General features: G+C 41.1%; 1 protein-coding gene and 1 long non-coding RNA gene across 3 annotated transcripts in view; both read left to right on the top strand.

Moving 5' to 3' along the window:
- The window catches only part of LOC145439151 (uncharacterized), a 168,417-nt gene that overhangs the window by 132,225 nt on the left and 9,752 nt on the right, over positions 1-26,440 (top strand). The gene's annotated exons all lie outside the window — the stretch shown is intronic.
- Positions 5,209-25,625, top strand: LOC145439112 (thrombospondin-type laminin G domain and EAR repeat-containing protein-like). Of its 2 annotated transcripts, none has more exons than XM_080316593.1 (13): positions 5,209-6,131; positions 11,978-12,074; positions 12,385-12,535; positions 13,540-13,739; positions 14,770-14,860; positions 17,019-17,103; positions 17,166-17,261; positions 21,661-21,899; positions 21,961-22,147; positions 23,451-23,695; positions 23,751-23,938; positions 24,549-24,647; positions 25,347-25,625. In XM_080316593.1, exons 1-13 carry the CDS (start codon positions 6,059-6,061, stop codon positions 25,498-25,500), a joined length of 1,905 nt encoding a protein of 634 aa, XP_080172719.1. In that variant the 5' UTR covers positions 5,209-6,058; the 3' UTR covers positions 25,501-25,625. The 2 variants fall into 2 exon arrangements, with proteins under 2 accessions (XP_080172719.1, XP_080172718.1); XM_080316592.1 differs by having other exon boundaries at positions 17,163-17,261.

The raw sequence follows: 26,440 nt of genomic DNA, 5'->3' as shown, positions 1-26,440 counted from the left end.
AACTGAGAATAGGATGCATATATCTGCTCCCATTTAATTTAGTACTGTACCCAGTTATTAATTTTAACATGAATGTATTCGAAACAAATCACTCATATTATATATTATAACGTTCATGTGAGGTTGTGAACCACGACACTAGATAGTATCATGCTTCATGATACGATGAAGAAATATTCGGAAGATTTAATTTATTTGTATCTCTCAAATACAAGTGCATTTAGTTCAGTGGTCACCAACACGCGGCCCGCGGGCCGCATGCGGCCCGCCAGGTCATATTTTGCGGCCCGCGACATGATTTGAGATTTCGGAATAAAGCTAAGAAAACATTTTGAAATTCTGAAATTGACGTGCAATGGCCTAAACACTTCCAATACCGAGATGCCTAGAATTCTGCTTAGGGAAGTGGTTTCAAAACTGAGGGTACGTCCCCCATATGGGAGAGTGAAAGCACCTGAAGGGGCCGTGGAGCTGCGTTCAACTAAAAATTTTTTGCGCTCGGCGCGATTTTCCTCGAATTCATAGCTATAGCTAGTGCTCTGTGTAGAATCCGGAATTTATATTATAGAATTCTCTCGTCAACATTCATAACCTTCCATACCATCAAACTATCCGTTCGGATAGCCAGCATTATGGATGCATTTTGTGATATGGCGATAAGGGGGCGCGAAATTTTTCAGTATCATATAGGGGGGCATATCAGTTTGAGAACCACTGGCTTAGGGCTAATTACCCACAAGATTAAGCTTCAAGTGGGGATGGTCTTATAGCTAGTTACGTATCTCGCTAGTCCCAAAAAGCGTTTCTAGGTATCGTGCACAGCTCGCAGTTGAAAATAAAATGAAATTGATGACAGTGATACTTTGTTGTATTTTTATTACTTTAATAAAATATTACTTTTTTGTGGTCACTATACCCATTGCCTATGTTAGGTAGAACAGCGTTGTACTGACCTAGAGTTTCAAAACGTGGTTGCCCACTTTATATCGATATGGAATTTATGCGGCCCGCGGCCGCTACGAAATTTGAAAAGTGGCCCGCGACCCATTTTGAGTTGGCGACCCCTGATTTAGTTGTTCGTTTCGTGCACGAAGCTTCAAAGCGTATTTTATATACAAGGGGGCTCTCACTCTAGGCCGAGGTGGATGTTAGAGTAAAGGATCGCTACTGATGCGTGTCGTTCGACATCCATTCTGTTCATGACATCGCATTGTGTCTTATCGCATTGTACAGTGTGTGTGACTGTTCAGATGAAAAACATAACCCAACAATGTTAAGTCCAGCAGAGAGCTTATTTTAAGTTTTACGGGATCCTTGTAATGGCAGACTGTATGGTGCTGTGCAGGCTTTATTCTAGTGGTTCTCAACTAACCCGCGAAACACTTACGCTACTCAGCAAGCCTTCGCGGAACCCGAAATTTTCGCGGAGTCAAGAAACAATTATCTACCACAATCAGAGGTGGTCAGTAGTAAAAAACTTCTACTTTTTGAAGTGCTTGAAGTAGATTTTGCCTACTCGCACTACTTATTAAGTAGTTATGATTTTAGACTACTTCTACTTGACAGTTTTCAGTTTTATTGGCAAACATAGCTGTAATACCTACTTGCTTGCTTGTGAACTGCCACTCCTACTGCTACTTGAGTAGAAATTCTGGAGTTACTTGTACTTGTACTTGAGTAGCGACGGTGACTATTTGACCACCTCTGACCACAATACACATCTAACTACACATCTACTACATGCCTATACCTATAGATTGCTGGTGCGCAAAATTAACCGTACAAGAGTGCATCAACAGCGAGAGCGCGTAATGGTTGTGCGTCCGGCTTCTCGATCGGCAGGTCGTGGGTTCGATCCCCGGCCGGGTCAGACCAAAGACTCGAAAACTGGTATCCGCGGCTATCCTGCTAGGCGCTCAGCAATCATGGATAGCATGGAGGAGAAAAAACGGGGGGTGCCGACTAGATGACCTTACTATAAAGGCCGTATCGCATCTCCGTCGTCAAAGCATCTCGATGGTACAGGCGAAAAAGAATACCATATCTCTCTCTCTCTCAACAGGGTGCTAAAAGAACAAAACATTTAAAATACGACTTCCACTCAAAACAAAAACAATATAATGAATATTCACTGCAAATCCGCTAAATATTGGAGATAGACTTGGCATTTCAGAAAGACTTGGCTTCGATTTTGAATCCCAACCTCCCCTGCTTACGACATTACACACGAAGAACCAGCGCAACAGTCGCAATTCGACTACTAATCGGGCTTAAATGTCTGCAACCATGGATAGTCAAGACGGGCGTATCATGACAAATCATATGTAAAAATTTAGTCTGTGTCTTGAGCTCCAGGCAACCCCCTGAGGGTGGCTCAGATAGTTTTTCACAGAGTACCGGTCAGAACCACTGCAATAAATATTGGAGATAGAATCGGCATTTCAAAAAGACGAGGTTTCGATTTTAAACCCAAACCCTACTGCGTACGGCACTGCACACGGCCTGAAACCACGGCATTCACAATTCGGCTTTTGATCGCGCCCAATTGCCTGCAACCAATAATGGCGTGTCATCACAAATCATATGTACGAGTTTGTGTGTCTTGATCTCCTGTGGTATCCGTAACACTGGCTGACGGAACCCCGTGGAACACCAGTTAAGAACCATCTGCTCTATTCTCTCCGTTTATATCATTAGTGTTGCGTCTTCGGCGATTATAGCCAATTTGTATCGGGTTAATTGCATGCGTGCTTAACGATCTCGTTTTGCATTGTTTTTATACCATTCTTACTATCTATTTCGTTTTAAATTGCGAGTTGCAATTTCCGTATTTACTAACGGCAACTCCCGACGAGTGTTAGCTGAAAAGCTTATATAAATTGCGAATATGAATGTGTTGTTCGTTGCAATATTCAAATTCTGTACCACGAGGGAATTATGTAATGTGAATTGAACGTGACAATCACCATGTAGAAAAACCGGAGGCGATGTACTGCTACTTTTTTAAGGTACTCGAGAGTATGTTGTGATTGTGTATAGTCGTGATATTTACTCAAGTGGTTGTTTTGTAGACTACTTATACTTCACAGTTCTGAGGCCAAGGTACTTCTGTGTTTGAAAAGTCCAATGTATTTTTGGGGTAAGTTTGTGTTACTTTTATGCGTGGTCTCGTCATAAGAACCTCCTGAAATTGCAATCATACTGACTGTTGAACATATTTTTGGTGACTGTACTGGGGATTACGAAACAGCGCTTAGCATAAAAGGATATGTTCTAAATAAGCAATGAGCCTAGCTACATATAAGTATACTACTGTGATTGCCAATAACTGAGACGGGGATAAATTTGAGCGTGGACGGGGACGCGTTATTTCGACGTTACTAATGCTAGTAGACAGAATAATCAATTATTGTTATTAATGGTTTGCATAAGACAGATTGGAAACAGAAAGTATATAAGTGCTGTTTTCCACGTAATTTATGGGCCTATATTGCTATTGTGGAGTATTTGGTTGTATTTTGATACGATTCATAAACAAATATTTATTCATCTTGCTTTATTAAACATATATTATAAAAGCATGACTAGTATATGTAGAGAGAGAACATGATGTTAATTTCGTGACGAGTCTAGCACTACCATGTAGCGCATGCATACTGTCAATATATAACACATACAACCGCCAAGACAATGTTCAGACAATGTGCGTCGGCCACAACTTATAGTGGCATCACTGACTTCACAGCGAGAATAATGACTACTGAAATTTCAAACGAACTTTAGATATATTGCGAGAACTTGCGAATATTGCAACCGAAGACTTGCAAACGCGTGACCTTAGTATGCGATTCTTCATGTTTTCTAGAATATATGTCATATAATCGAATAGGACTAATTACACCTCCAGCAGGTGAAACAGAGGACAATGATCACGAAACAGTCGAAAGCCGCATATGTCATTCCGATACGCGCTTCCAATTTTCTACCTTTGACACCGAACGCATTAATTCGACAGTGCGTCGTTGCAATGAACTAGTCGAAAAGGAGAACAACAGCGAGTCGGACGAATTCGACCTTGATTTACAGACTGATAATCCGCGTAAAGAACTAGATTTTCCACAAGACCACACTGAATCGCACCAGCGTCACGTATAAGTATGCGATTTACAAGCAGACAAATCATTTTCCCATAGAAATCCGGGAGGTCAATAGGTAACTTGTGATAAAAGTCGATGCTCACTCCTAGTACAGCAGTCAGTGAAGCAGATATCTCCTGCTAAGTTTAAGTCAGACACAGCTGCCACGCGGACGACATCGCGGCCCGTTCGACAGAAAATGGAAATGGTAACTCTATGCTGGTACACTCATCAAGTGCACGTCGGGAATGGAACATTCAACTGACAGCTTGAACAGTTACTTATTTCAGATCTTCGCAACGAATATAAACAAGCGAAGGACTTATGCTAGCTATTAGGATTATTCCATGTCGGATAATTCCACCTGTTGCTACAGTTTTATAAAAGACCATCGCCATTGTTTGATTTCTACCACAGTCCAAACGCGTACGTCACTCGGTATCAAAGTAAATGAAATAGCGACTGATGAGGATGAGGAGTAACGTAATGTAAACGGTATTCGTCGAAGATTTGGTCAAAATTATTGTATTGACCTTTCGATGCACTATGAGTACAATTGCCGCTCAAAATCGCAATGTAAATGATTTGTTACCGATCAGAAATGCACATGTCCGGTATGTGCCCTACATGGTGAACACATTACATTGATATAAAAAAATATATTATAGGCTTGCACATATATTAAGCCAGCGATACTGATCTGAAATTGACAGGCCGAGATTTGCACTACTAGCCAACTTTACATAAAATTATACAGATGAGAGTATGCTTAACACGCCTCATAAAGCGAATTACTTATAATTTCGACAGTGAATATTCAGTTTTCACGCAGTACATATCATCCCGCCGAGTGCCTTTTCCAAGGTGATACGAGAAGGATTGTCGACTTATCGGCCTGTCGTTTACGTGGAAATTAGCATGATATATATTCTCCAGAACTACACAACATCCGGAAATATATTTTATGGTACACACCGTATCTATCAATATTCTTTCAGATTGCAACAGCGATTTCGATTACAGCGTGACTGACACACACAAACGGGGAACAAGTCTCACAAAATCAAAGCACGGTACACAGCAAAACAAATAAACCGACCGCTACGATTGTTATTGTTATGGTCCGAAAAAGGGCAACGGCACCAAAAGTAACAGAATTCGGTGCGATGGAATGATGTGATCTTGTACGATAGGTCGTTTCACTTAGGTAACCTCTATGTAAACAACCGTTCTTCGTTCATCCATGGCCTGTCGGTTGGGTGAAAAAAAACGCCGTTTCTCAGGGTCACCAAGTCATGTCATGCTTAATCGAAATGCAAGATGACAACCCTTTGAAACTCCATTTGGGACAATGTAGTATCACACCAGAGGCTTGCTTTCAAGTCAGTTCGTTACTGCCTGCTATCACCGCGAAGATCAAAGGACTCAAATACTCGTCAGCGAGTGGGACTTGGAAAAAAGGAAAAGATTTATTCGCGATCCATTGCTACATTGCTGACAAAAGTGGGAAGCAGTCGCTGGTGTTATGCAAATAGCGAACGGACGTAAAAATACCCATCTGCGCGCGTCTATAATTTATATTATAGTCAGGAAAATATTTCTTTTATGACCGGCAATTAGCTATCAGATTCATGCGCGATTGGAGAGTGTATGATTTTCAATCAATCGCTCAAGTCCAGAAGCTCTCCGCATTTACTTATTGTCAGATATCGCTATATATCACACGCCATCGCAAATTCTTTGATCATCATTGTCAGATCAGAGGGTTGTGATCGGAAGAGCTAGGATCAGCGAAAGAGTTTGATAGATATGCACGAAGATTGCTGCCTGTATTTTAGTGCCATGAGATAATATTGCTGCTGTAATTTGTAGAGAAGTGGATCTATTTTTAGGTCGTAGATTATATAGTAGAATTCACGGCAATGTTCAAGTCGCTCTGGATATTAATTTTGGCCTTATCGAAATCTTCGGAGATGCCAATTAGGACGTGTACAGGTACGTCTGCTTCACTGTTTCTCGATAGTAGTCTAAGCCGCGCTACAAATTTGATGTCGCGGCAACGACACAAACTTTGGCCTGGTGGGAATGGATTTGAATCATGAGCTTTTGCTCCGGAGATATCCGAGTGTCGTGTAATGCACTGAACTATCAAGAATCAAAGCTATGCCACGCGACGTCTAGCACAAAAAGAGTAGCAATTTAGGTTATCACTCGTCCGTGTCGTGTACCACAACAATGCAATTAGTGAATTTCCAAGACAGATGGAGCATACGGTGCGTTGACGGAGTGCGTGAACCTATATTGTCGCCACCCGTAATTGTGAATAAAACCGGATAGTGCTGTGGACTAGTAAGAAAAATTATAATTTGAGTGCTTACATTTGACTGATTTGGACAAATGAGCAAATATTGACATTGCATTTGATTCGGGTATACCCAGACGCAGAGCAACGCTGAGTAGTACAGGCGATTAAACATCAATAATTCCAAATATTCCAGTAGCCGGCCCCTTTGAAGGCCCGGACAGTGTTTACATTCTCGTTTCAACAAAGTGAATAATACCAGGTATCAGAGCGTTCGGAGGTTTTTCACATCTAACGTCAATAATCGGTCCGATTGAACTATTCGGAGTTCGGTTTCCGAAGTACGTTTAATCTGATTTATACTGTCGCTACATTTAAATGGTCTCAATCATCCCCTTTCCGTAGCAGGCGGGTGGGCTGGTTGGTTCGGTCCGTGGACGCAAGAATTCAACGATGCGTCGCGATGTAATCTCAGATTATACACGTGCCATGGGACATGGTAGAAAAATAAACATAGGCTTATTTAGAACCTAAATTTGTGGCGAAGTGAGCATTGTAATATAAACCATGCGAAACCGCGTTACGTTGCGTGAAGTTATACGCACTGTAATTATTCGAGAGAGATCATAAACAGGCTTGAAACGCGACCATATACGATGCGATGACACAACGGGTTTGCTGATAGACAGTGTCACGGGTTCAGTGGCTCGTCCTCAAATGAGAGTATCGGCAACTTTCTACCGGTAATATATATGTCACGGTATGACGGCAACAGTTACAGTGACGTCAGAGCGTTCCTGGCCTGAATCTGAGCGGGTGCGAGATTTCCTTTTCTATTACAATTCGATTATACCTATTACCTGTAGATTTCGACCAGCCTGAAGCGAGGATGAATTGTACTGTGTAGCCTACGTTAGGGTTGTGCAAAAATAACTTTTTTTTTCTCATATTTCGCGGCTATCGGAATAAATTGTTAGGTTGACTAAAAAAGTTTCACTTCAAATTTGACTCAAATCCGACCAGTAGAAAATATTTTTTTAATTTTCTTTAAAAAAATATTTTTCTTTCAAATCTTACAGTCCACCCCAAGAAATTGTCAAGTAGTCTAAAAAAATGATACGCAGCAAATTTTACACAATTCTAACTGGTAGAAGCGAACTTATTGGAGCTGAAAATCGTGGATTGAAAAAAATAGTATTTACTCCGTGAAATCCAAGAACTAATAATGAAAAACTCGACTAAATTCACATCTACGAGCTGGAATTGAGTCAAAATTGTTTTGCTTAGTTTTTGCATACAACTTGACAATTTTATGGATTAGCCAGTAAAATTCGATTTTTTTTTTACTTTTTTCATAATAAATTCAAAACTTTCAAATCCTAATAGCTTCACTTCTAGTCGTTGGAATTGAGCCTAAAAATTTTAGCTAATAGCCACCAAAAATCTGAAAAAATGTTACTTTTGAACAACCCTTAGTGTATATTCTATATTCGCCTTTAGGAGAGTTTGATGAACAGGCCTTTAAAAAAATGTGTTTTTTCAAGTTGTCAAGTTATGCCATAATTGTGTGAATACTTTCCAAAAACATGTTTCATGAGCGTGTGGATTGTGGACAATTACCACCCGATATAGCCAACGTATACGATATGGGATGGTTGAAACCCTCAGAATAGTCGGTTCAACGGCTATAGTTCGTAGGTATTTCGTCAAAGGAGCTATATGCCAATGTTAATCCAATATGACGTCAAAATTGAGTATTCGTGACATCATGGCTTGAATTTTTTTTTAACAAGGGCCTTGTTTTAAATTGAGTTTTGTTTGAAATGCAACCCTTGACATAGACTTGTACAATGTACGATTGTACAATGTACGTACGTCATAAATATGCATATGTTTGGCCATATATCTTCATCCCATCGGTGGTTGACCGACATTTGAGCATGCGACACTTGGGCATCTGACTGCATAACCCCCAAATATCACTAATCACGAACCCAACACCCCAATTCCCCCTTACCCTAACCCAGGACCGGCCAACCCGCGAGGTAATTTTAGAAATTGGTAATATTACCAAAGATGGATTGCCCAGATTGTGAACTTGCATGGCCAACCAAAAATTTGATTAGTCTAGCCGCAACACTTGGGATGTGACGACTAAAATATCAGTTCCGACGCATTGACAGATCCATGGTCCAGTCAAATTTTGGTAGATCTTCGCACATTACAATAAAGCAGAATATTCAGCGTTTGATTTATCTAAAGTAATTTTTTTCACGCTTTCCGCAATATGTTGTCGCTCGATTTCTTGCTTTTAATATTGTTACCCCTTCCTAAAAATGAAAGGACGCCTAATGTAATATATTAATTCTAATTATGATCGCGATTACAAGAGAAAGTGTCGTCCGAATTGCAGGAAAGTTGTCATGGACTGCTAACGTTACGTCCTTGCTGTTTCAATGCAATGTGCCCTAACTTTTCAAATGAACGAGCAGTAGCTATAGATATAAATAGGTATTGATAACTTCTAAAACCGGAGGAAAATCCCGGAAAAAGGGTAGATTTTTCCCATATACTTGACTAAAAAAGAAAAAGAGGCTAAGCTCCCAGAAATCACAGTTTTTCTTTCACATTAACAAGTGGTTGACTGAAAAAAAGATCAACATTCCCGTCCAGCTCCCGAAATAGCCGCCGTAGTGTTCCTACAGTGCCGACTTAATGTATATCAGTCGAATTTGGCCCTATACGTAACCCAAATCATCAAAAAAGAAGACAAAATCTCAAGAAAGAAGACATTTGGGCGTCCTCCGAGGACACTTTAAAAATAAATCAAATAAGAGGACAAATCATCTTGAAAAAGGACGTATGGTACCCCTATGATAACTAGATGTGCAACACGTGACTCACGGTTGAATACGCCGAGATGTATACTGCTTAGCCGGCTGAAAGCAGCATAATTGGTAGTCGTATAGTCAGGGCCGTAACTGCCGCACCCCAACCCCCCAATTGAGGGGGACGAGCTCGAAGGGGGCCCAAAATTATTTCGTGAATTAGCATAAATTATAGAGCTTTTTTTTTAATTTATGTAACTTTTTCAAAAAATTTTCGCGCCTGGCGCGATTTTAATTCGGCACATATCTTGATTATTGGGTACTCTTCCCCAAGAAAAAATACGCAAGATTTATAGAAATTGGCATATCAGCGTTGGCCATGTAACACGTGACTCCAAGAAGTGTTGCAGAACAATCGGCAGCGAGGAAGCCTTGGCGGTAAAGGACTGCTTTTATGCTGACCAAAAACTTCGAAATACCAAAAACTTCGTTATATATACAAAATACATATATAGGTTGATTTGTCCATATAGGCGCCTAAATGACTGGCGCCGAATGTTCTTGTCTTGGCAACCTGAACTTCACAAGACAAATACCATCCCACAAGAAAGAAAATTCTATGCCAGTGAAGAAATACCGATCTGAAATCGTCTGATCTTTCAGTTTAGTAGGTTTGGGCAATTCTACATTTTTTGATATAGCAGACAGGATGTCACGAAATGACATCATGTAAAGAAGTCATGCCTAGGGGTCCGGCCGCCCGAAAATGTTTAATTTTACGGGTTCTGCAGTTTCAAAGACACCTATCACTCAGCTCTACCGGTAAATCTGATTACGTTGGCTAAGAGGACAACCAAGTAATTCCCGATCTTATTCACCGATTTTATCATGAATTATCGAAATATTCACGCGTCGCGCTGTCTCACTAAACTGTACAGCTTTAATTTTGTGTCAAAAGCAAACAACGTGTCTGCGGGGTCAGTTTATCACCCTATGGGAGCCCGGGGTCCTGACGAAGTGCTGTTACGTTCCTGCCAACGGGTATACACCCCCGGAGATGTTTAATTACTATTGAGGGGGCCTATACCTTTTCAAACACACCTCACTCAGCTCTACCGGTAAATCAGATTACGTGAACAGAGACAGGACGAAAATTGATAGCAATACATGCAATTCCCGATCATATTGACCGATTCAGTCATGAAATTAAAGAAATTACTCGCGCTTCGCGCGTTTAGGCGAGAAAAGCTGATTCACTCGACGGACACCCAATGCAGCAGATGAGTAGCGGTAAATAGTGTACAGTTTTAAAATCTCGACAGGGCAATAAAACTACTCCGAAATAGCGATGACGACTGTTTGAGTCCGTTTCATAGTCGTAGTATTCGTGCGGCCCCGACCGTACTCTGAAATTCTAAATTTGGCCCTCACATCGCAAAAGTTTGGGAACCACTGATCATGACCATAGGGTTGTATTCTATCAAGGTATCAATACCTCTATTCGCAAACAATGGAATTGACAGTACGATGACTGGCCGGTTGAATAGTTATACATACTGTCAAAACAGCGGCTTTACCGACGACATACGTTGGCATATTGCCATGATTTCTTGTATCAATCGTAATCTGACAATATAGTTATGTGTTGGCCTAAGCATTGTGAGCAATACACGCGATTTAACCGTAAACGCAGACGTTTAAATTTGGTTCATTATTACTATATCGCAAATCGGGTTTCTAACCAACGTTTTCACTTCTGCTCATAACAACTTTTGGCCCGTTTCCCCCATAAACTCCCAAATCAATGTGCACTTTTTGCCTTCTCGGAATTGGTATCAATGGCAGCAACGTGTTCCTAATGGTAACCAGAGTTAAACTATAACACCGCTGTCGGATGGTTATAATGTGGCCTACGAACATGAACATATACTCGATATTTTCTATATTGTGAGGGATTATTTAATGAAAGTATTTCGTACTTAAAATTTCAACATTTGTTAGAAATGTGCTGGATAACACAGGCATTTTTCAGAATCGCGTCGCGGGTCGGATAAAACTGTCTGGCGGGCCGTATGTTTGGCACCCCTGATGTAAATATTATCGAAAAACATGTAGTATGAGTATTGAGCATACTGACGATTTAAACACAATATAGCCGACATATGCGATGTGGGGTGGCTCGTCAAAATTGTCGTTGGTGCAGCAGTTATAGCATGTAGATATAATAATTGGTAGGGAATAGGTGTTCTGATGATGAAGACCGCCGACCGTAAAAATACTGCATAACGATGTATAGTCCTGGTTAGATATTTTTGGTCTATTTATGATAGTGTTCGGCAGCATTTTTCGTCGAATAAGCCATAATTACCCTAAATTTTCAATTGTCAATGCGAATCCGTTGTGGTGCCACAAATAAATATTCGTGACGTCATCGCTATAAAAGAAAAAACAACAACAATAGAAAACGTTTTAAACATGCTTGTTTTAAATGCAACGCTAAACCTAACCCTAACTTTAACCCACGTATTCAAATGCCGCATGCTCTGATGTCCACGGACCGGACAATCGCCGATATTTCCGCCGGCACCTCCATTGTAGAACGCCTACAAATGGCTTCACTGACACAAACCAGCGATGCTAAGTAATCCCGCACCTCACCACAGCAATTATCTTTTCTTTTGTTTCCGAGAGCTAAACTCAATTAAATACAGGACCGTCTCGCTCAGTCGATTTACTGGGATATTCGCTCGTGAACACACCACCGTCGGCAATCGAAATCGTCAAGTCCGAATGCGCCAAAGGGTACAGGTAGGACGTTTGAAATAAATCCCAAAAAAACATTGGTATGCTCAAGCTGCCAGGGATATTTCTTGAAGTCTAGCTATCGAATATCAGAAGGACATGCTGCATTTGGCTGTGATAAGGCGATAAGGCGATTAAGAAAATCGCTTGAAGGGGGAAGATATGTGAAATGAAAGTGATCAAGATTATGATAATGTTGACATAGATCAGACACCGACGCACTGTGGCTATATTAGGTCTATCAAAGCGATTAACGCCGCTGCTGCGTACCATGGCTTGTAGTAGTAGCCTATTTAGCAGGTCTGTTATTTTACAGGCTAGCCAACCATATGGCACCACTCCGCGTGTCCAGTGAAGAAGTATTTGGTACATGCAAATCGATATCGAAAGAATTTTCAATACAAATAAGCTTCCAACACGCCGCGCCCCCGAAGCAATACGAATATTTGCTAACACTTCTTGCCCAGGTAAGATATCTGATATCGCTGCGGCTGATGCTGCAATGACATATTCGAAAGTTCCTAGGGTAGTCGATAAATTAATATCATAATAAAGCAATTGCGATACCACAAACATAAACATTGTTGAATCACGAACTTCGAAAGGGTATACAACATCACGTCACAATAGAAGTGGTTTCGAATCCCGGTTCTGACCAACTTCTTTGTGTCAGAGGTTTATCTGGGCTCCTCAAAAGCTCAGAAATCACATTGAGCAGAGGTATAAATCGGCAGCAACGACTGATTCGTGGAAGAGAGTGTGCTGGGAAAGAAGACGCCGTGAAAATGCATTGAACTGTTGACGGATTGGCATTGTCGTGAAACACAACGCCTCCCAAAACTAATATATAATAGGGTTACCATATTTTCGAAACCTGAAAAGACGACACTTTTCAAAAATTTTCAAACTTGCAAAACCGGAGGAAAATCCTGAATTTTTTCCCACATCGTGGCAGGTTGACTAAAAAAAGATCAACTTTTCGGACCAGCTCCCGAAATACCCACCAGATCGTTACTTCGGTGTTCATTTACGGTATTTCAGTCGAATTTGGCCGTAAATTCTTGATCAAAATTCTCAAAAAAGAGGACAAAATCTTTAAAAAGAGGACATTTGGGCGTCCTCCGAGGACACTTTCAAAAAAGTAAAAAAAGAGCACAAATCCTCTTAAAAGAGGACGTATGGTAACCCTATAATATACAGGGGTGTCATGTTATCGCTGTTCCCGCAATTCCTCATCTGAGTATATAAATAGCATCACTGTAACTGAGTAAAACTACATGAACCAGGAAAATTAGGCAATAGGTATATCGTTAGGACATTCTTTAATGAAGGTTAGAGCCCCAGCCGAAAGAGTATATGTTTCAATAGTCACCGAGATTCCTCTCTATAGCTCGTGGTCAATGGGCATTGGGCAATGGCCATACGTGTAATTGATTTGTAAAATTTCACAGTCGCATTCTTGCAATTCCAGGATCAGCGGACGATACTGTTTTCAATTCGATACAGGGAAGGTTCGATCATATTCGAATACACTCGCGAGCCTGATCGCTTTCTGGATTACGTCGAATTCAAGGCGAAGAATTTAAACATCGTCAAGTGGCACGATTTAAACGTAGCTGTAGCGGGCAACGAGGTGGTCATGACACTCGATTGCAAGGAAAACCTGACAAGGTACGCGATATATTTTGTCTACAAGACTAGATAAATGGTTACTGGTGTGTGTGCGGGAAGGCTACCGGGGCCCGATGTCCCAAATCCTGGATAATGTCATAAATATTGCCCAAAAAAAAGTTGATCTCGGGCCTCCCATAGGATGGTAAACCTTGGGGAAGGGTACCCAATAATGAAGATATTTGGCAATAACCTTGAAATTCGAATAAAGTTGCATAAATTTTCAAAAAGAATCGATAGTTTATGTTGGTTAACGAAATAATTTTGGGCCTCTGCGAGCTCGAACCCCCCAATTGGGGGGTTTAAGGTGCGGCAGTTACGGTCCTAGGTGTCACTTCTTGTTTCTCAGCTGTACACTAGTCACTAGTGATTGTGGCACCGCAATATAATATTGATAATACAAAGTATAAATACCATACCCGTTTCAATTAGAGCACGAAGCTTCAGCTTCATTGATAGACCATCTTCTGCTCAATTATAAAATATGTGGTATATGTGATTGGCGTGTATTATTGTTATTTCCTTGCTATATATGTTACTGCATCGATTTGTCTTGTTTTATGTCGCGTGTTTACTGATCAATTACATTTGGTGTTTTTACCGTCCGATTGTGTTCAGTACTCGTCTCGAACACTGATGCAGTGATTTCATCTAGGTAAGGGACTTCTCTAGGTAAGGGATTGAATGAGATGACCATCCGGTCTTACCGTCCTGTCCATACCATTAATTTGTAAAATCGCTTTGGGTGAGGCTAATTCAATAGTAAAAACATCATAATAGTACTGTATAGTGCATTTGTTATTTAACGACAGTTCGGTATGACCGGTTTGATTGTGACTTCACGTCATGGCTAATATCTCAATATCAGTTGATCGCCGTCCATATATTTTTGGATTATATTGTAATGATCACGGGGCTTGAAATTTTCGTACGCAAATATGCGAACGCAAATATGTGCGGTACGTAGCCGAACGTTTGATCTTAAGTTGTGTGTATATTTGCATATGAATATCAACGCGTTACTTTTCAGACAATTGGTCAATCCTTTTGATTTCGGCATTGACACCAGAAAAACGAAGTTCTTTATAGGCAGCAGCAACAGGAAACGGAAGAGATTTACAGTAAGTGGCATTGTTGTATTCGATAGCTTGCGGATAATTGAATATGCAGGGAAGCGAGTGGCGCAGTTGGTTAAACACTGCTGTCACGACACCAATGGTTGGTGGTTCGAGTCACGGCTCTGCCATGTTTCTATGTGTCGGAGGTTTATCTGGGCTCCTCATCGCCGATCTCGCTGTATATACAGCGCCTTGAAAAGCCCAGAAGAGAGAGCCGAACTCTGGAAAGATGGCAGCTAATAACCAGAAAGACGGAGCAGGACCGCAAAAGACCATTGTGTTAATGCAATTCATGTACTGGGCGCAAATAACCATATGTGCGATAAGCGCCAATGTTGTAATAAAACAAACAATTGAATATACGATCTGCAGACATCTACCTATTTTGAAGGATTGCAAATATAAATATCGATTCAGTTAATAAGTACACAGTACAGTATGAAGCTATAGAAACCTACAAATGAAGCACAGTGAACTTGCGTTATTATCAAGGCCGTGGACTCGGTTCATGTTACCCATCGACCTTCCTGTAAATCTACTCGGAAAATTATATGTTTATTGCATTTTATTTATCATTATTAACGGAGAAAATAAAACGAAACTACGTCTACAGCTCCACAACCCTAGTTGTACAGAGCATAAACATGAAGTAATCCCACCGAACGCAAACGGCAGCCTACAATGGACAATGGGAAGCACATCATCTTTAGCCATCATTCGACCTCTATTGATATCATCCGCGGTTAGCTGAAATATAGTGTTGATATGTGTCGCAGTGTTGGGATGACTCGAGTCATGACTTGACTATAGAGTCGCACTGCAAAAATGACTTGACTTGACTCGGCGCTTGTGAAATGTCAATTGACTCGTGACTCGGAGCAAACTTTATTGGTCAATCTCAAGTCATCAAGTAAACGGTGTCGATTAAATCACCCTATCTTATGTATGTTCGGATTGTTCGCGATACGCCGATGTCACTTGATTCAAGTACTCTATTCTGAATCGAGTATTAATTTTAATGATTCGAGTTTTTTTTTCGAGTACTGAAATTGTACGCTCCTCGCAACTGAAAGTTAATTTACGAACGAGAAGTATAGTTTTGATACTATTTTCCAATGAGGAAGCCTTGAAACCTTGATTGGCCGTGTCCCAGCATACGATACGAGACATGGTACAAAGCTACCAACGTTACTGGAAACAACATATTTCCGAAGTCACCATCATCCCACAGCATTGTCAAGAAGTGCAATGAAATCGGTATGGTCGAAAAAATACCGAAGTATCTTAACTGTGACGGATAACAGGCATTATGTTCTTTGAGGTGGCATAAGAGGTACATATTTGAACTTTGACATATTGCATTATGTTGTGACGTCATAATGAGTGATACTCGGATACTGGACTCGAAGCGTAATACGGGATTCGGAATCGAATCACTCAGGTACTCGCTTTTGCCTAGCCCTAGTCACTTGTGAGGGCAACCAGTCATTCACAGATTGTAAATTGAACGTAACGATCACAGCTTACGTTTTCGTAGTAGTAGTAGTAGATTAATCTAATAGCAAGGCTTCATATTAGATCCTCCATTGTGGCTGATAATAACAGACTTTAGCATGTAGCTATAAGCAGTTACTCACGTTTTTTACTAGCAGTTTTAAGTGCGCGTGAGCGATACAACGCTTTCTTGCATGTAGGGCCTATATTTAGCTTTATATTCGTTATTTGATTCAAAATAAATGGTCAATTAATATGTCTTTCACCCAGCTGGCAAAATGTAATAGGTAGGTAGGTATTAGAGGGGGAAACGGGGCTTAGCTACTCGGCTTTTTGCCCCAGGACGATATCTGGCGATATTAACTCCTGTACCAATGGAAAAATGTAATGACTTTGCATCATCATTCATACTTCGAAAATTCAATTTGACTTGAATCGTGACTTGACTTGACTCGGGTCACCTTTGAAAATCGATAGGCTTGACTTGACTCGAGTCAAAATGTTCAATGACCCGAGATGACTCGTGACTCGAAGGTAGTGACCTGATCTCAATACTGATGTGTCGACTCTAGTTTTCTAAAACCGAAAATGGTTCACAACCGACCGGTCCTCGTTATTTCCCGCTCTGTCAATGCGCGCCCGATTTCACAACTTCATTATTTTACAGGGCGTGATTCGCAAAGTTTCATTCGTCACCGGCTGGGATGCGATCGGCGACATCTGCCCGGGAAGCCTTGATTCCACCGCAGCGCGTAAGGTAGTTAGCATCAAAAGCCGACGAAGATGCCTAGGAGCATGTTATGTATTTCAGAAGCGGTTACATCAAGCTGCTACGCCGATGTACAAAACGCGTTTGAAACAAACGAAACGGATGAGGTTACGTGTTCCGGAACTCATTATGCCAAGAAAAGTAAGATATTCATCCGTGATTTATCAGTGGGCAACATTATGTTCTAATTACTTTTTATCTAAGTTAGGGCTACCATACGTCCTCTTTTAAGAGGATTTGTCCTCTTTTTTGACTTTTTTGAAAGTGTCATCTGAGGACGCCCTTTTGTCCTATTTTTTGAGATTTTGTCCTCTTTTTTGAAAATTTAGGTCAGATTTAGAGCAAATTGCGAGTGATATGCCGTAAATTAGCACAGAAGTGACGCTCCGGCGGGTATTTCGGAGAAAAAATGGTGATTTTAGCTCTGAGCGGAAAAATGACCTTTTTTGTTTTTTTTTAGAATTCTTCTCTGGTTTTGCAAGTCTCTGATTTCTGAAAAAGTGTCCTCTTTTTAGATTTCCAAAATATGGTAACCCTAATCTAAGTGATGTCACGGAATATGGTGTTGCGACAAACAAATGATCTCACACAAGCAGTCAGTCCTATCATTGGTTATGGCAGAAAATTCACAATATTTTAATTGAACATTGAACAACTATATATGAGCATGAGCAGTGAGCACCCAATGCGTCCGTTGGGTCGCTATGATCTATATCAGTGGTTCTCAACCGCCGGTCCATGGCATGTTTCCGGACGGTCCGCAAGATATCTAATAATTTTATATCTCAATTCCAAATGCAAGAAGTTGGATACTTGACCATTAATTAGAAACGTGGAACATCAAATTTTAGATATATTTAGTTTGCACGTACTTTTTGTGCAGGGTGCCGTGACAGCGGATTCATGAACTGTTTAAAGTAGCCTACAACTCGTTTCTAACAAGTTATATCTGAAAGCTACGGTGACTTTTAAACCAACTTAGTTAAATTCTGACAGTGCAATCAGGCGACACATGGCAGTAGGCAATAATAGAGGCTATAGAGCAAACAGCAAAGTCGCATTTCTTTGATAGAAATACAATCACAATCACGTTTATGATCTTCTGGACTTCGCGAGCTTCGCCTTGCCACGTATAAAAATCTAATAACAAAAAGGTATCATTAAATGAAGTTTTTAATATTAAATTTCAGTTGCATATATTTGTCGTAATTAAATTTGGGGTAAATTCGGATTTTTGAAGGCTCGCCAGACCACAACATTTGTTTTGAAAATTCGCGAGGTCAAAACGGTTGAGAACCATTGATTTAGACCAGGGTTTCTAGAGCAGTGGTTCTCAACCTGGGGTCCGCGAAGCCTCAAAATAGTTGATATGCTGATTTGTATTTTCTTTTTAATTCGGAAAATCACGAGGCAGTTTCGCTTCATCACTATATCAAAACTCCAGGGCTCATATCATCAGAATGGGATTCAAAGAAAAAATATTCTTCTGCGCACACTCATTCTAATTGCTAAATAGCCAGTTGCCTACGGATGGAAACTTTTTCCTGTTTGGTATGTTTTGTTGGGGATTGCGGGCAAAAATCGGAAGAGTAAGGTCAAGCACGGTGACTTCGAAATGTTTACAAAAATCCATTTTATCCTGTGATATATACAACCATTTTTACATATTAACTTCAATATAAGCTGCTAGGTAGAAATGACCAGGTTTGGCGTTATATCGGGGGCGGGCAACCTCTCCATTCGGCGGGCCGGATATGGGAAAATTAAGTACTTGGCGGGCCAGACTCCTGAATTGATAAATAAATCGCGTATTTATCCACCTATACAACGAATTAATCGTATCTAATGTAACCTTTAAGTTTAAAGTAGAGACCAAAAACAGTATTTATTGGATTACTCGTAATGGAATTCAATAGCTGTTGAAGTCAATGAGACATCTGTGGTAATCAAAGTTGTCAACAAGTTCTTCAAACTCTGGCTGCATGTCAGACGTAGAAACCCCCGGGAAAGAATGCACGTAAACGTCAGTTAAAGATTGTTAATGTTTATGGTCGAAAATTTTTGCTCGCAAATGTATGTAGTATAGACCCGCGGGTCACATTATCATAGCAGACCGGACACTGTCTGCGGGCCAGCACTCAAAATCCCGTCGCGGGCCGGATCCGGCCTTCGGACCGTATGTTGCCCGCTCCTGCATTATATGTTCATTAAAAAATGTTTGTCAATTTTAGTGCCATATTTGTTGCGATCATACCCAAATGTGTCGTCGGAAGCGTTACGCTTTATTATTACATTCGCCAACACCTATTTGTGGAAATGGATTTTCGGCACTCGTGAATATCCAATCGAAGGCACCGATGTTCAAGACACGACCACGTATTTCAAGAAATGCAATTGCAGAATTCGCTTTGTAGTAATAGAAGTCAACTCAATTCCTACATGGACAGTATGATCTTATTTCCAAGAATAGTCATTGTGCTGCTGTTTATCACTAAGGTTAATAGTTATCGTTTGCATAATAAGACAGATGACGTTTGCACGATAATTGAACTAAATTTGAATGGAAACTTTGTGGGGGTCCGCGGGGGTCCGAAAGGGGTCCGCGAAGACAGAAAGGTTGATAACCACTGTTCTAGAGGTTCTTGCTCTGTGTCGACATTTAAAAAGGAATCTTTGCGCGATCCCGCAGTAACCGATGACTGGCTACAGATGGCGAACTTAACTGACTATTACCCATGCCAACTAGAGAGCTTGCTAGAAGATAAAAAGCAGGTACACCGTGGCATATACTGTGACACAAATTGAGTTGCAAGAAATCAGGGTGCCTATAGTGGGCACTCCTTTTATGATCACAAGGTCAGTTACATTATTGTCGTAACAACTAATCTGCCGATAAGCTAGAACCCCACACAGTAAACTTTGAAATGACTAATACCTTAACGTAAAAAAGATCGAGTGGAGTGCTAAGAAATATTTCAATCCCCCCTCTCAGGACGCTGGTTCTCAATTGCCAATGTGACTTATGGGTATGGAATGTGAATTGTGATCTTGCAGCAGCCTTGTAGCTTAAGTCACAGGAGGAAATATACAGTGCACTGTTGAGGGCGCACAGCACACTCATTAGCTAATATGCCTTGCTACTATATCTTTTGCCAAATTTATTTATTTTTATTTTTGGTATTCAAGTGTAGCCTATTCAAGGACCCCCAGAAACCTTCATTTCATATTTTGACATGGCATACATATATTTACGTCGGCAGATAATTGTTTTATCGGCGTGCGATACAGTCCTCTTTTCAGGACCCTCTTCGTAGTTCGTAAATCAGCAACAGTTACGTTTGTTTGTTTGGTATTCATGGTGTTACCCACTACATTGGTCATTTTACACAAGGCTGATATTATTTATTATTTGTGCTTCCGTATACCGACTTGTAGCACAGCCCACTTCTATAGGCTTTTATAAGACACCGCTTACGCGGATCACGTGGCGATGCGGGGCCTAGATAAACCTCCAGCACTTGGGTAGAAATTATAAAGTCGAACTCGGTCAGACTCGAGCTCGCAACCCATTGGTGTTGCAGCTGTGGATCATACCACTACGTTATCTAGCCACCAACAGTTACGCGTTGACAGCAACTCCATACTGTTACGAGTTCAATCATGGTCGACTGGTCGTATGATAAGATTGTTGGCACTCGCAGGCGGAATCTGCTGATAGAGATCAGCGATCATCACTGCCTCTACACGCCGCATAACTCTGAACGATAAGACCAAATTCAAGCCGGTTCCACTGAAGCAATATTGTTAGATAGCGCTAACATTACCGGATCCACTTTTTGCCAACATATCGCGCGGCTCACTTTGTGCAGTGCTCACCTCTTTGCAATGTTGAACCTACTTTTTATTTTTAATACTGTATTGGTCGTTCAGCGTGGGTGTTTGATGCAGACCTCGAGAAGTAAGGTTTCTACTCGTCCCGATCTCTTCATTCTGTTGCGATCTTGACAAAATTGAGTTTAACGCCATTGCTTCAAAGCAAATACACATCACGACTAGAAACAGAAGAGTAACTTTCGATTGCTATCAATATAATTAAGCGTCGAATCGATTTGTTGGGCCTCGCCCTCAACATAGGATTCATAGTTCTCATTACGAAGAATAATCAAATCGTTCGCCTATGTGTTTTATGCGTCACACTTTATTCATTCATTCATTTATATTTTGTTTACTTTAAAAATCTGACTTCGATTTAATGAAGAAATATTTGTTCTCATCCTATTTTGCGCAAGTAATCCGCAAAGCACACGAGCAGTTTTGTCGGCATTTAATTACGTGCTATTTCCCACGGATTAAATGCTCAGAAAATCCTTGGGCCGAGAGACTTCAGAACAATTCATTTGGGGTCTCACTAAATCGTTAAAAATGATCTAATGTAATAATGAGCTAATTGCTAGAGTTGTGGTATTGGGCGATAGTCAATATTCGGTAAAGTAGTGATAATGTGTTATATTTTTCCGCTAAATATTTTATCATATTCCAGAACACCCAAGAATGGATTACCTGATTGAACTTCAAGGCATCTGGGCAACCAGCGCCACAGTCGAGATAGAAACCTTCTCCATAGAAGGAATCGGTCATTTCATGGCTACTGCCAACGAGGGCACTAAACGAAATAGCAAATCGCTTATCTACTTTTGGAACGGAGTGACGTTTGAAATTCTGCAAAAGGTTTCGTCTAGAGGAGCGCGAAGCTGGAAACACTTCGTGATCGGAGACGAGGCAAGCCTCACTCACAGTATACTCCTACATGTTCCGATAATCACGGTAGCAAATGTGACAGCACTTCTTGGCGCTAGCCAATGGCGGAGGCGACAAGCATAGCGACGTGCGCAGCCCTATCTATCGCTGGAATGTCAAGAGGAAGAAATTTGCGCGGATACAACTTCTTCCCACACATAACGCCAGAAGCATTGCGGCGTTTGAAATCGACGGGGAACACTATCTCGCTATAGCCAACTTCAGGAACAGTATGGTGAATCTTTTATTGTCACAGTTAGAAGTCAACAAAACCGCTATAACAAATAGCGTCGCCTATAGTCTTTGCGAAGAGTGTGTCGGCACAGTGCACACCCAAAAGGTGGTACACGAGAAAACATAACCCAAATTAGAAATATACCGCAGTTATAAACCCTAAGTGCCTACGTGCATACCTCCCTACGTCCCTACGTGAAGGTGTCATGTGGATTAAAATGTTGTGTTTGACTTATACCGTGGTGTCAGTCTGGGTTCTAGTTTCGTATATCACTGGTGGTAAACGGGTGTGAATAGAAACTTTTTGGGGAAAGAGTGTAGGAATTGGAAGGGGCCAGCTGAAAATTTGTAGGGGGCAAAGGGCATCAACAATGAAGTTACGTCACATACACACTGGGGCGTAACTAATGGATACGGATCATGAAGTCAAAAACCCAAATTTGGGCTAAGGGGTATGCAAGGTTTTCGGCTTCGTCTGGGTACGCTAAGTATATTCAGAAAGGTTCAGACGCATAGTTAAAGTGCCGGACCATTCAATCACATTTCTGAAACACTGGATATTCTTTCATTGATGCATAGGAGGCAAATTGCGTTAGCTGTAGGCAACTCAAGATTGAAATGTTACACGTGGCCAGCTGGCGACTGGTTATCGACTATATGTTTTAATTAGTCAGTATACGCCCGAGAAGGGTACAAACTAGAGGTCGACCGATGATTGACCTGGCCGATTATCGAGACCGATATTTGGAACTTTTACGATCATCGAATATCGGCCTTTGAAGGCCGATATTTTATATAAAATATTTAAAAAATATTGGAATTTCAATGCTTCGTGTTCTCAATCTCAAAGAAATCGACGACGCAAAGGGCGATGCGTGACAGATTTACCCTTGCAGGACGAGTTTAACTGTGTGGGCATGCTGAGCAACTATGCTTCCCGCATTACAATCTACCTCTACTGGACTGATCTGCAATTATGTATCACGTTTTGCTTTTTGGGTTATCCAAAATTTCAATGAATATGCACAATTAAGCAATAATCATTTTTAATTTCAGTTTACTCGTTTGTTGTACAGCTTTCTCTGGCATGTACAGGTGCCATCTGGCCTAATACATAATATTTTTGGCGAAATGGTTCTCTGCTTCTTCCATGTTAATATCGGCCTATGATATCGATTATCGGCCTTGTGAGTGTTTCGATAATCGGTATCGGTATCGACCTGCAAAAATCAATATGGGTCGACCTCTAGTACAAACCCATATAGCCTGAAAATGTCCGAATAACGTTTATTTATTTAGACTCGTTCAATATGAGGAATATGTCTGAAACGTTCATCTGGCACAAAGAAGTTAGAAAATTCCTTCCCTGTCACCATCTCCCAAGTAACGGCGCTACTGACGTCGAGTACATAAAGGTGGAAATCGGAGATAAGAAGTATTCCCTGCTCGCGGTGGGGAATACTTTTGACGGGAAAACCGCCAGGTTAAATTCCACGATATATTATTGGGAGTCGGGGAGATTTATATTGCAGCAACAGATCGAGGTAACAAGTGTGACACACGATAGCGATTCAATTTGAGTAATTTGCCGATTTTCAGACAAATGGCGTTCTCGATATAGAAGGGTTCACGATCGACAACGACTATTACATCGCAATTGCGAACGGGTTTATTTTAACTCACAATTCCGGCGCGACAGGAAAAAATTTCAGCATTGATTCCGCCATTTACAAGCTCGATGCGTCCAGGCAGAGCTTCAAAGAAATCCAAAGAATCAGGACGAACGGGTGAGTCAGATATCGTAAAAAGTATACAGGCCTGTAGCGCCGGCGTCTGTCGATCCTTATAGCGGTATAAAATTTGATCGAGGCGAAGATACGTTTCATCTCCGCATCAATCACGGCGGAACAAGGCAGTTTGGACAACCTTTTATAACGCGCGACACCGACTTTGTGCATTCCAACCGCGATCAGCGTTTACATATTATCGCGCTCTTTAAAGGCGTCATTGCTTTCGTAGCCGGTGTTTCGTGATGAGTTCAGAGGCGGTCAGAGCCATGAGCGAGAACCTGTACGAAAAATGTCGGATTCGTCAATTGTCGCGGGATTTCTGAGCCGCGAGCGAGGGCGATATTGTTTATTATTCTTTGCCACCGCGTACGCCGTTTCTGTGTCAGACAAGTCTTTGATGTCGACTGAAGAAAACCGCTTCACGTGAGAGGGCATTTGAAGCTTATAACCCAAGTTCGCATTCTTTAGATTGGATAAATCATCGGAATATAGTGTGATTTGCCGTAGGACGTAGGGTTTCCATGTAGAATTTGATTCCAAACCGGCGAACATAACTATAGTGCAGTCTTGTACAAAGTTCATCTCGACACGTCTGTTATTTCTACAGCGCTCAAGATTGGGAGTTCTTTTCAGTCGGATCGAACCATTACCTCATAATCTCCAATTTCGTGGGGAACAGCGAGCCAGTTCGCACAGTAGTCTACAAGTGAGTGACAAAGCTTTCTTTGGCAATCTCATAAGGGCCGGTTAGCGGCGACGATGCTATCCTCAAGTTCTGGGAAGCAATTAAGCGCGATACCAGCGGAGACGATGTGTGCACTGTGCAGTGTGCAACTGTGCATACATGATCGTTCGAACGACAGCGATACCGTTTATAATAGCATTGAGTGATTGATCTGATCCACTTTGGCTGAAATTCGTTTTTATACTCAATACATTGTTTTAGTATTACAATTGATCACCATATATTACAACAGATTAATACATGATACAAATACAATGATCTGTCGTTTCTCGTCGCTTGATCATATTTGTATCATTTTAAAAGCATGTTCTTTTACATATCCTCACACCCAAGGGATGCCATAAAAATATTGAGATATATCATGCTACTGCATAATGAGGTGCACGTACATATATATCGTCGCGATAATTTGGCCATGCTCGATTATGCATATGAAACGAGTTAGTACTGCAAATGGTCTGTTATTCTACGCTAAAACGTTATTGGTGATGACCTTCCGACAATATAACGTGACCGAGGCCCAGTAATGTAGTGAAAAAAAATGTCGCTACAAATGTCCAATGTCGGTGTGGGTGCTGGGGAAAGGCGCGCCTTCACCCACGCATATGTTGTTCTGATAAAAAAATAACAGCAGAATGAAGTTGGGAATCGCCTTCACAGGTGGCAAGGGGCGGAGAATTTCGTCGAAGTTCATAATTTCGCATCGAAGCCGACCACAGATATTGAGCATATTGAGATCGGAGAAGATCACTATTTGACAATGGCAGATCCCGAATGGGATTACATCAAGTTATATAAGATTATTACCTATTAACATACGTTTTTTTATCATTGTATTCTATTTTCAAGACGAAATAGCAATCTTTTACATTTTATCGTTTCCGCAAAGTACTTTTCTTCGAATATATTTTTGTAATAAAGACTATGAACATCGCGTAATCCATATGCGTAACAATTCGGCGATGTATACGACGATTTGTGAGGTTACAGAACGCAAGGAGGTTATCGAAGCAGGCGCGAAGCGGTGATGAACGTCAACAGGGCCCACTACACCCCTGAGTTAAATCGTTAGAATGGGCGTGAAAGCGTGATTTGGTGTTAGAAAGTGGCGATGAACCAATCCACACTCTCCATGGTGAAAATCACGTAAGTATACCTATTTTCCACCCATTCAGCAGCATGTAGAGAAAAATCCACGAAAGTGTCCAAAATTAGGAGCATTCGTCTGGATTTTATATCGTCTCAGCCTGTTGTTCCCAAGCGGTGGGAATTCGAGTATTTCTGGTGGGGAATAGACGCACTTGCAAAATAAATGCATACGCGGTATATACATATAGGGAGGTATAATTATAATACGGTATATACCCGTTTAGCATGAGTAGCATGTAGTAGTAAAGCTTTCGGAGAATTTTGCAGGATACCAGGACACAGGAAGTTTTATATTGCAGTAAAAGCAATGGATTATGTCTACTGCCAGACGTCCCAGTGCTATTGGATGCACTCGAATAAGCAAACATAGCTTGTCCTGACACTCTGCATATCACTCTGGCGAACTTGAAGTTTGATAAAAAGGGATTGACTAAAGTTGAAAGTAAAATACGACCAAACTCGACCTTGGATTTACGTTTAAAAAACTATGCGCAACTGCCACGATCATTGGTTTTCCTACACGGGTGGTCATCGTCACTATCAATCATGGTTGGAATGAAGGTAAAAAAAGGTTGGGAATCACTGCTCTGCATAGGCCTAGGCCA

Source organism: Botryllus schlosseri, chromosome 5 (genome assembly GCF_051294905.1).
Source record: "Botryllus schlosseri isolate E-star chromosome 5, Bs_hap1, whole genome shotgun sequence".
NCBI classification, from domain to species: Eukaryota; Metazoa; Chordata; class Ascidiacea; order Stolidobranchia; family Styelidae; genus Botryllus; species Botryllus schlosseri.
The sequence above is the reverse complement of the archived record's forward strand: the minus strand, read 5'-3'. Positions and strand labels throughout refer to the sequence as shown.